The 11725-nt window shown below is 40.7% G+C and overlaps 1 protein-coding gene across 1 annotated transcript; it reads right to left on the reverse strand.

The window, feature by feature from the left end:
- Positions 1 to 3426: 3426 nt before the first annotated feature.
- Positions 3427 to 4260, reverse strand: LOC122552348 (probable G-protein coupled receptor 139). Its single transcript, XM_043695098.1, has one exon. The coding sequence runs from the start codon at positions 4258 to 4260 to the stop codon at positions 3427 to 3429; it is 834 nt and encodes a 277-aa protein (XP_043551033.1).
- Positions 4261 to 11725: the final 7465 nt, after the last annotated feature.

The raw sequence follows: 11725 nt of genomic DNA on the forward strand, positions 1-11725 counted from the left end.
TGGTAGGAAGATCGTATGAGGAAAGGCTGAGGCACTTGGGGCTGTTTTCATTGGAGAAAAGAAGGTTTAGGGGTGACTTGATAGAGGTGTACAAGATGATTAGGGGTTTAGATAGGGTTGCCCATGAGAACCTTTTTCCACGTAGGGAGTCAGCTATTACGAGGTGGCATAGCTTTAAATTAAGGGGTGGTAGGTATAGGACAGATGTTAGGGGTAGATTCTTTACTGAGCGAGTCGTGAGTTCATGGAATGCCCTGCCAGTAGCAGTGGTGGACTCTTCCGCTTTATGGGCATTTAAACGGGTATTGGATAGGCATATGGAGGATAGTGGGCTAGTGTAGGTTAGGGGCTTGGATCGGCGCAACATCGATGGCCAAAGGGCCTGTACTGCGCTGTATTTTTCTATGTTCTTTATTCTATGAACCAAAGACAAGTGTCATATTTAAATGGAGAAAAACTGAAGAAATATGAAACACAAACGGACTGGGGTTTACTTGTGCACGAAACACAGAAAACTAAGTGCAGAAATGCAGCAGGTAATCGGGGCGATAATGGAATTTTGATTTTTACTTCAAATATGTTTGGAAAAAAAATTAAGGAAGTCTTCCTCTAACTCTACAAGTTGCTGGTGAAATCACAGCTGAAGTACAGTGAGCAATTTTGGCCTGCTTATTTAAGGAGAGGTGTCATTTCATTGGAAGCAGTTCAGAGAATGTTTGCTAGGTTGATTCCCAGTATGAAAGTTTTCGTCTTCTGATGAAAGGCAAAACGAACTGAGATTCTATTCACAGGAGTTTAGAGAATGAGAGGTGATCACATTGAAACATAAAGGATTATGGAGGGGCTTGACAGGATAAGTGTTGAGAGTAGGTTTCCCTTCATGCAAGAGTCTAAGACCAGAGGACATAGTCTCAGAATTAAAGGGCATCAGATTTCGACTGAGATCAGGAGCAATTTCTTTTCTCAGAGGAATGTGAGTCTTTGGGGTGTATTGCCACAGAGAGATGTGGGGGCAAAATAATTGTTTTCTACTTGAGGATAAGATAAAGTAGAAGCTTTATCAGTTGAGGAACCAATGGTTATGAGGAAAGGGCAGGAAGTGGAAGTGAGAAGTGTCGCATCAACCTGGTCCTGTTGGATGATCAGCCTGATTCTGTTGAACAGTCTCCTCCTGTTCATATTTCTTAGGATCTTATGACTGTACGCTGTTTACTACACAAATTGTCATGTTTTGTAGTTTCCAGCAGATCAGAACTTCAATTCATGGTGCTGCTGCTGGCACTTCTCCTCCATTTTTTGTTGACCCAAGGTTAATTGCCTGGCTTGATACTCATAGTGGAGTTAGGCGTATATTGGGCCCTCATTTTGCAGGTTATATCTGACTACAATTCTGCTGTTGTTGATGGCCAACCACGCACCATGGTCGCCTGGAAATGAATGGCTAGATCTGTTTGAACGCTTTCAAATTATTAACGGTAATAATGCCAACATCTGCAGCAAGCAGATTGATAAGAATGACACCAAGCATGTATTTTCCCTCTCTTGTTCAATCAACATTTGCCACATATTCAATCTAACAGCATGATCCTTTTGACCCGAATAGTTCAATAAGTAGTATTGCTGCTGAGCCACTCTTCATCATAGATGATGAACTCTTCCACCTCGACTGCGATTTGCGTCCTCGTCACCCACAGTAGACGCTAAAACAGTGTGCCATCTGAGAGTGCCGCACTTGTATTAAATCAGCCCTGACGCTTTATCATTCATAGAATGGTAGAATTCCTACAGTGCACATGTAGACCTTTGGCCCAGCAAGTCCACACCGACCATCCGAAGAGTACCCCACCCATACCCACTCCTTATTGCTCTACATATGCCGCTGACTCCTGCACTTAACCTACACATCCCCATCCCTGATCACTATGGGGAATTTAGCTTCGCCAATTCACCTAACCTGCACGTAATTTTGGATTGTGGGTAGAAACTGGAGCACCGACAGGAAATGCAGACAGACACGGCGAAAATGTGCAAACTCCACACAGACAGTTGCCCAAGGCTGGAATCGAACACAGGTCCCTGGCGCTGTGAGGCTGTAGTGCTCTGTTGCGACCATGCCTTTAAATTTCTTTTAAAATACATTTTCCCTTTTGCACAGAAATGTAAACACTCGTACTCATTCACACTGATCTCGAAATCTTTCCTGTTTCTCTTTGTACAGATGTTGCAAGACCTGCAGAGTTTATCCAGAATATTTCTTTTCTTACCCGTGCAAGCGTGGGCCCTGTGTCACTCATTCCGAGAAAACCCTTCAGCAAAGCAACATTCCCACAGCCCTGTCTATCTGACACAACAATCTTTTATAATTGCCAACGCTCTGACAATGGAGTCCTTCAACGGCGCACAGCCACAGTCAGTACAGAGTCCCATGATGTTCCCAGCAGAACATATTCCCTCAATGTTCTACTTTGTACCTTGCAGCACTTATTTGAATAAAAGCAAAATAATTTGGATGCTGGAAATCTGGAACAGACGTAGACAGTCTTGAAGAAGCTCGGGAGGTTTTGCAGTATCTGTGATGAAGACCAGGCATATCAGACTAGAACAATTAGCACTGTTCCTCTTTCCACAGATGCCGTAGACTTGCTGAGTTTCTCCAGCAATCTCTGCATTTGCCTCAGAAACTGAGGTTTGGTGTTAGAGATTGGATGCATTATGCTTGTTGAAAAGCATATTCAAATAGCACAAGGAATTTACAAAATCTGCAACATTTTGTTTTATTGTGGTTGGTTTTCAATCTTCACCAGATTACAGAATGTGTGGAAAAATTTAAAACCTGCAATGATTTTGATTGAGTAAATGCCAATATTCTTGCCACGAATGAGAGTGGTTATAACAAGAGACAAGTTAGCCACCTAAAATTCCAGCAGGAATTTTCAACGCATCGAATTTACGAACCTATGGGAATTAAAACAAATAATTGAGCAGAAAGTGAGTCGACTATTTCAGTATCCACATTACGTGGAAAACTTTAGGTGGAAATTTGAACAGAGTTTCCTTGGTTGTTGAACGAGTAGTTGAACAGAATGCACTGCAAATATCGAATGTATCACCTAATGCTGAGCTTAAAAGTTCCCTTCACGAACTGGAGAACCCGGGATTAAATCAGAATGTACTGAACAAACTCAACAGATCTGAGAGCACCCGCCATGAGAAACACAGTTAAAGATTCAACTCCAATACTTCATGGAGGATATGAAGAAGCGTCATATTGGGCACAAATATTAACAAAGTTGCCCTCTCCAAAGATGCTGCAGGCCTGTGGAGTTTCTCCAATATTTTATTCTTTTCAATTTCAGATCTCTGTCACATCCACAATACTTTGCTTTTATTTGACTGGAAACACTGGAATCTGCCATTGGGTGGCATTCAGTTGATTTGACTACGAAGCAATTGGAAAATTGACATAAATGGGTATTTCACTGCACTCTTGACCTGCTCTCTGAACTTCGATTGTGTCACGCCATAAATAAATGTGTTCGTGCAACAACTCAGATTTTGCAACATGAAGCCAATTTGTTGAATCATATATTCTGCATTCTTGTACCTATCAGTACTTGTTCTACTAAGTTTATCATAAATGAAATGAATAACGGTGACCAACCACAGGAATACGAAGCTAGCAGATATAGTTAAAAGTAAGACCACAGACTTCCTCCTGCTTTCCATCTCTGGGTCACTGCGAATACCACCTGTTTTCTGACCTATCAGTTCCCTGCGGATTCGACTGGTCACTAAAATGTGTCTGACTGTCAAGGCGTTCAATAACATAATTAAAACAAATGGCAGCAAAGGGTTTAAAACTGCATCAAACCAATCAAACCGTACCCATCCTGGATCAGTAAAACATTTTGGATTTAAGTAACAACCCCATGGTATATTATCGATTATATCTCCTCCTTCAAGTACAAAGTAGTTGGGGATATTTTTTAAAAACAGCAGGGTGGAGGTTGTTGCTAGAATGACAGCTCCATTTTGCGCATTGCAATACTTTGTTTTCAGCTTCTGACAGCAAATGGCTATAAATCGATCCAAGGAAAACATGACGGTGAACCACACAGAATAGTCTGTAGTGGTACGTGCCAGGACGAAGAGAACGCTACACACTGGAGTGATGTTGAGGAAAGATGATGGAAAAGCAAAATAGCTGATCCGATGCAGGATGACATCAGAGATGATGACCAGTAAATCCGCCACCGCCATGGCCATTAGGTAGCAAGTAGTACAGTCGGAAAGGCCACACTTTCCCCGTGAGAGGAGGCCAATCGCCATGACATTAACTGGAAGAGAGAGAAAGATATGGTGTTGAAGCATATAAGAAATTACTGTTGAGCCATTCTCCATGTCATATTTCATATCAAAGAGAAAGGTCTCAGGGACAAAAACTGGGAGTTTGTAAGTCAAGTCAAAGTGCAAATTTTGAAATCTGAATAGGATCATAGCTGTTTATTTCTCCATTTTTAAAAATTGGCTAATGGTGTGAGACATTTAAAATCTCCAGGGTGAGATGTTTGCAAAGGAATTACGAATACGAAGCTTAGCTTTTTTTCTGTCCTAAGTTTCTTCTTTGGGTGAATATATTTCCCCACTGAACGCTGTACAAGAATTGGCAGTCAAATCATCTCAATGCTGTGATTACACATTTCACAGCGTCATGGATCAGGAATAGGGAGGATAGCGAATAAACAGATAGCACCAAAAACCCCTCCATCTCTGGATTTGTGGAATTGGCTACACCTGGGATGGGACAGCCCATCTATTACATCACAAATGTAGAACATGGAGTTAATGGTGGAGTGTTCCTGCTTGTTCAAGGTTTCCAGAACCTGCCTTGTCCATGTCCATCTTACACCTTGCAGCTTTCGAGGAAAAGAACATCTCAAGGACATAAATCAGAAAATATCGGTTTCATCTTCTCACAGAACTGTAGCAGAACTCAATTTCTTATCTTCGGATCTGCTCACCCTCCTGCCAGCAGTTAACGTTTTTATGAAGGCGTAAGGGGTTCTGGACTTTGAAGAGAATTGAAGTACTTACCAAGCACATAGAGTGCTGTAGAATTTGCAATGTAAGATTTGGTGCAGCAGCTAGCAATACCCGGGTTGCAATGAGACAAAAACAAATTCAAATTCGGCCAATCAGTTTAGATTATGCCCCAAGGTATAAACTGCAATCAATTTTGAATTTCTTATTTTGACAATATTAAAACTAATGAAACGATCTGATGCTTTGGGGTATAAGCCTGAGAAAAATTGAACAGTTGGAGAGAACTGCCAAGCCACCAACATCTGCAGATTGCCCACAGAATAGCTTTCTGAAAGGTACCTTTATCTATCAATGACCCTGTGAAACAGAAACCCTAAGAAGCAGTAAAGAAGACAGAGGAAGATACAAAGAGAAGAATCTACAGCTGCCTGGTTTTGAAATTTAAATTTTTTGGTAAATCTTAATTTGGGCTCTTATGAGGTCAGCATTATAGAGGGAAATTAAAAGATAGGTTAGAGAAAGGAATTGTAAATAGTTGTTAGATAATGATTCTCTGCTAGACTTTAAAATAAAATAAAGTTGTTAATTTTTACTTTAAATAGTGATTTTGGGATGGGTCTTGGCCTCTCAAATGTTCACAGACTGTGGCACGGGGTGAATACTTTCGGTGTGTTGGGTTTAAATTAGCAGAGGGGTTACCCCGTGCTGTAACAATTTGGGGACTCGTCTGTAATTTGAATTGGTTTAGACAGATTTGAATAGATTTGGGGGTACGAAAAATCCCAGCAGGTTTAAACACTTGTAGGTGAGCGTCCGAGATCTTTTAATAAACCGTAGGCGAGACCATTTGTTTAATTTAGGTGACTTGCAGTTGATTAAATTCCAAGTGAGAGAAATGGCTCTTAAAATTGCTCAAGAGGTCCTGGGATTTGAAGATGATTCACAAATTTGCCAAGAATGTTTAGAAGAAAAGAAAAAGGCCATACTCTTAGAATTAGGAAAGAAGTTAAATTTGGGTTTAACCAAGGACAAAAATAAAACTGAAATTGTAAGGGATTCACTCAAGCATTTAGGTGTGTCAGAGAAACAGACAAGTGCAGTAGAGATGGAAAAACTTAAATTACAATTGAGGAGAATGGAGTTAGAAGATAAACAAAGAGAAAGAGAAGGAAGAGAGAGGGAGCGCGAAAGAGAGAAAGAAAAAAAGAGAGAAAGGAAGTTCTTAGCCGAGCGCAGAGAGGGAAGAAAGGGAGAGAGAAAGAGAGAGAGAAGAAAGGGAGCGAGAGAGACAAAAAGAGAGAGAATTTGAATTTAAGGAACTGCAACTTATTCAGCAAAGTCAAATTAACAGGACGAAGATTAAAAGAGATATACATAAATATGTCAAAATTCTGCCCTATTTTGATGAGAAAGATGTCGAAGCCTTCTTTATTTCATTTCAAAAATTGGTGAGGCAGATGGAGTGGTCCGAGGATTTATGGGTAATGTTAGTTCAGACTAAACTGATAGGCAGAGCTAGTGAGGTATTTGCCACAATGTCAGATGAGATTATGAAGAGGTTAATCAGGCTATTTTAAATGTTTACGCATTGGTACCAGAGGCAAAAAGGCAGCTGTTCAGAAACATAAAGAAGGAACAAGGTCAGACTGATGCTGAGTTCAAAAGAATTAAAAATAGTCGTTTCGATAGACGGGTGTGTGCTTTAAAAATTAATACGATCTTTGAGGACCTAAGAGATATTATTCTGCTGGAGGAGCTTAAAAACACACTTCCAGAGATGAGAAGAATTCAAGTGGAGGAACAGAAAGTTCTGGAAGTGAGAAGGGCAGCAGAAATAGCAGATGAATACGTGTTGGTGCAAAAGACAAACTTCTGGCCAGAATTGCATCCTGTGAGAGATAGAAGTTGGGAGACGTGGAGATGGAGAGAAAGAGTAGAGAACACTGGTAAGGATTTACCATAAGTTTAAAAAGAAGCTCAAGAGGGTGAAAAGGTGGTGAAAAGGCTCAGGTGTTTCCACTGTGGTAAAATGGGACACATAAAGTCAGTGCTGGTCATTAAAGAAAGGCACTCTGGAAAAAGACGTGGTAAAAGAAGCTAAGCCAGTGGCGTTGGTGAAATTAGTAAAGGAGACCCCACGAAGAGCCGAGAAGCTGCAGGAGAGTGAACAGCCTAAGCAGGGGCTATGTATGGAGTACCTGATCTCTACAAAGAATTTGCCTCTGTCGGTAAGGTTTCTCAGAAAGAATGGGGGAGAAGGACAAGAAGTTATAATTTTGAGAGATACAGGTTCTAATCAGTCACGGATAGAAAAGGATGAGCGAATATGCACTCTTTTTGAGCTGTTACCCAAGAGTGTGGCAATTTGTGGGCTAGATGGACAGAAATTTAGCGATTCCCTATGTAAGATCAGGTTGGAGTGCCAACTCAAGACTGGGAATGTTAAAGTGGGAGGGATTAACAGAGAGTTAGTTCCAGGAATTCAGTTTGTTCTTGTGAATGATTTGGCAGAATCCAAGGTGGGAGTGACACCCCTCGTTGTAGAGAAACCCAAAGGAAAGCCAAGAAACTGATGAGTTAAAACATAAATATCCTGGTATTTTCCCAGACTGTGTAATAACAAGATCCCACGATCATACGTCACAACAAAAAATGAAACATAAAGAGAAAGATGAAGAATTGAGGTTCAGTTCGCAGACACCATTTTTAACGCAATGTTGCAAGAAAAATTTGAATAGGCACAGAGTCAGACAGAAGTGTTTAGTCCTGAATGGCTAAGGAATGTGCAACAGCAAGACAAAAGATTCAAGACATCTATGTGGATGTGTACTCCAGAAAAGAGGCACAGAATATTCTGGAGGGTTATTTTCTGAAAGATAGAATCCTAAGACAGGATTGGAGACCACGGCAGGTTAATGCAGAGGAGAAATGGGCCAAAGTACACCACGTTGTGTTGCCAGTAGCATACAGACAGGAGGTGTTACGGGTATCACACGAACTACCTGTAGGAGATCACCTAGAGATACAAAAGACTCAGGCTAAGGTACAAAAACATTTTTATTGGCCTGGAATGCACAAGGATGTGGTGAACATCCTGCCTATGGCAGGTAAGCCATAGGCAGTAATAAAACCAGCACTTTTGTTGCCAATTCCCACATTTGAAGAACCTTTCATGTGGGTTATAATTGATTGCATAGGTCCACTCCCGAGAACTAAAAGTGGGAACCAGTGCTTGCTCACCATAATCGAGGTTTCTACCAGATTTCTAGGGATGATTCCATTATTGAGTATCTAAGCAAAAAGGGAAATAGAGGAGTTAGTAGCTTTCTTCATGTGGTATGGGCTACCCAGAGAGAATCAGTCGGACCAAGACTCAAATGTTGTTACTAGGTTGTTTAAGGAAGTTATGGATAGCTTAGGTATACAGCACTTTTAATCCAGTGGGTATCATACTGAATCCCAGGGAGCTTTAGAAAGGTGGCATTAGACCTTGAAGACCATCTTGAGAGCATACTGTCAGGATTATCCAAATGATTGGGATAAAGGAATCCCATTCGCATTGTTTGCCGTTAGAGATGCCCCAAATGAATCTATTCACTTTGCTCTCTTTGAGTTACTATTTAGGCATGAAGTGAGAGGCCCTTTGAAATTCATTAAAGAAAAATTGACTGGACCAAACTCAGGGATCTCACACTTAGATTATATAGCAGAAGTGAGGGACAGCTAAATCACTTACGTGAGTTAGCAAAACAGCACCTAAAGAGGGCACAGTATAGAATGAAGCAGGTGACAGATACAAACTCTGAGACTCTGACGTTTTCCCGAGGGAATGACGTGTTAGTACTGTCAACAGTGACAGGAGATCCCTTCGAAGCTAGGTTTAGTGGTTCCCTACCAAATTGAGAAAACGTTGAGTCAGGTAAACTATCGAGAAAAGGTGCCAGATATGTCACGTGACCATGTTGAAACCATATGATATTACATCTATCCAATGTTTTAACCTATATATATATAGGAAGAAGTTAAGGTGAACCTAGATTAAAGTTATCTATATGTTATGGCAATATGTTTAAAGAATATTAAAAAAAGAAGCCATCTTTTCATTATGAAGATTCATTTTTTCCTACGAGCAGGTGTATGATGTACTGCACCTCTAAGAGAGTTGAAGGACTTAGCAAGCCCACAGAGTGCTGAAGAATTTGCCATGTAACATTTGATCCAGCAGCTAGCAGTACCCGGGCTGATATGAGACAAAAACAAATTCAGCTAAACAGTTTAAATTATGCCCCAAGATACTAAACTCCAATCAAGTTTGAATTTAGTATTTGGACAATGTTCGATGCTTTGGCATATAAGACCAGGAAAAACTAAACAGTTGGGAGTGAACTGCAAAACTACCAACATATGTAAACTGCCCACAGATTAGCTCTCTTAAAGGTGCATTTACATATCAATGACTTGTGAAACAGAAGCCCGAAGGAGGAGTAAAGAAGACAGAGGAATACAGAGAAGATTTGACAACTGGCTTGTTTTGAAATTTGAATTTTTTGGTAAATCTTAACAGGGGTTTTATGTGACCAGGAGCATAGAAGGGAAAGTAAAAGACAGGTTAGAGAAAGGAGTTGGAAATACTTGTTAGTTAATTATTCTCTGTTAGACTTTTAAAAAGTTGTAGACTTTTAGAAAGTTTTTAACTTTTACTTTTGGGACCTTTGGGATCGTTCTTGGCCTCTCAAATTTTCACAGATTACAGCATGGGTTGTATCTTTTCTGTGTGTCGGGTGTAAATTAGCAGAAAGGTTTACCATGTGTCATAACAACGTCAAAACTCAAGTATTGGAGCAAAAGAATAATCCTGAGTTTGCATCAAGCTTGAATGAAATAAGAGAATATTGACAACACGCAGTGAGCTCGCATCTATGAAGAGAAGAGTAGCTGTGGCACTCCGTGCTATAAGCCTTCTTAGAAAATAGCAGGAAATATAATTTTAATATCATGATAAATCCGGAGTAAAGTTGCATGTTCTGAGATGAAATGTCAACGATCCTGTAGAGTATTTCCAAAAGACAGGCGAATGCAAGGCGATTCCATCAATTTAAAATAAGTGATGGACTACAGAAGACATAAACGGTGAAGGAAGGGAGGTGTGAACAAAGAATGAGGGCAAAATCAGATAAAGTAAAGTAGAGCCTTCATCGCAGAGAATTGTGGGATTTCTTATTTGTTCTATGCCATACAACAGGAGAACGGAGGGTCCTCACGTGGGAGCTGCAGCCTTTGCATCCCCAACCACTAACAGATTATTTCAACATATTTGGATGAAAGTGTGGGATGCAGCCTGGATGAGCTAACAGACCATGATAAGCAAGTACAGAAATCTTTTCAAGTGTGATAGCAACAAGGAATATAGTGATAGTAGCGAGCAGTCTGGTCAGAGAGATTGATGCTATTCTCTGCCGAAATTACGTGAGCTCAGACAGCCGTAATGCCTGATCTCTTCCAGACATTTGGGACCTTTGCTCAGGGCTGGGAAGAAACTTACAATGTTGGGGAGGTTATCCAATCATTGGTGTCTATGTAGGAACCAAAGATACAGTCAGGGGAGTGGATACGAGTTGGAGAATTGAAGCAAGGATGATGCAAACAAAGATTTTGCTTTTTTTAAGGTAATTGGTTAGATTCTTGGTCGGACTGTGATTGACAGTTTTTTTTTATGAGTAGGCGGGATTGTGGATTTGATTTGCATTCAAACTAGCATCATTTTATTAAATGATTTTTGCTTTTCTTTCCAGGTTCGCCTGTTCAAGTGCAATGTTGGTTAAGCTCCAGATCCACGCGCTGTGTACAAAGACAGAACTCCCCCAAAAAACCCCACGAACCCAGGATTCTTAATTATTTCATCCTGCATACCAATATTGATCATTCCATTGAGTTATAGTTTAGTGATTGAGATGGGTAGCGCATGGGCAGATGGTAGAAAGTCTCCTTTTGCGAATTGCTTGCTGAATGCACCTGGGATGGAAATGTCCCAATACGCAAAGCCTAATGCTCACAATTTGGAGTCAGTCTCAGAGAATGACTGGCTTGTTCCCTTTATCTGGTGTCTGCATGGCCCAACTGAATGTGGACCTTGTCGTTCATTCCCTTTTCTGATCGGAAGATCTTAACAATGGAATTCGGCAATTATGACAGAGATTTACCAGAACTCAATTCCTTGCGTTCTCATTCTAAAGCCCACCTTGCTGCACCTCCTAACATCTACGAGCATCAATATTTAAGTAACTAAGCAAAGGAAAATGACCTTGATTGAAGCAGGAGAGTATTGGCAACACTCATTGACCAGGCAGATCGTTCCATAGAGGAAAAGCTTTAGAGCTCAGGGCCAATAACCTTTCATCAGAGATGGAAAATATTAGGTGAAGAATAGCATTCCTGCAATGCTAAAGTCACAGTAAATGGGTGAGCTGGAGATGGGTGAGCTGGAGATGGGTGCAGGAAGTGCACCCATCTCCAGCTCCCATAGAGGAAAAGCTTTAGAGCTCAGGGCCAATAACCTTTCATCAGAGATGGAAAATATTAGGTGAAGAATAGCATTCCTGCAATGCTAAAGTCACAGTAAAGTTGTGTGCTAGGAAATGAAATGACAGGGGAGATTCATGTGAAGGGCGAGTGTAATTCATTC

Source organism: Chiloscyllium plagiosum, chromosome 8 (genome assembly GCF_004010195.1).
Source record: "Chiloscyllium plagiosum isolate BGI_BamShark_2017 chromosome 8, ASM401019v2, whole genome shotgun sequence".
Lineage (NCBI taxonomy): Eukaryota > Metazoa > Chordata > Chondrichthyes > Orectolobiformes > Hemiscylliidae > Chiloscyllium > Chiloscyllium plagiosum.

Coding starts and splice junctions, on each gene's coding strand:
- LOC122552348 (XM_043695098.1), bottom strand. CDS start 4,260: ATGGCGGTGGCGGATTTACTGGTCATCATCTCTGATGTCATCCTGCAT.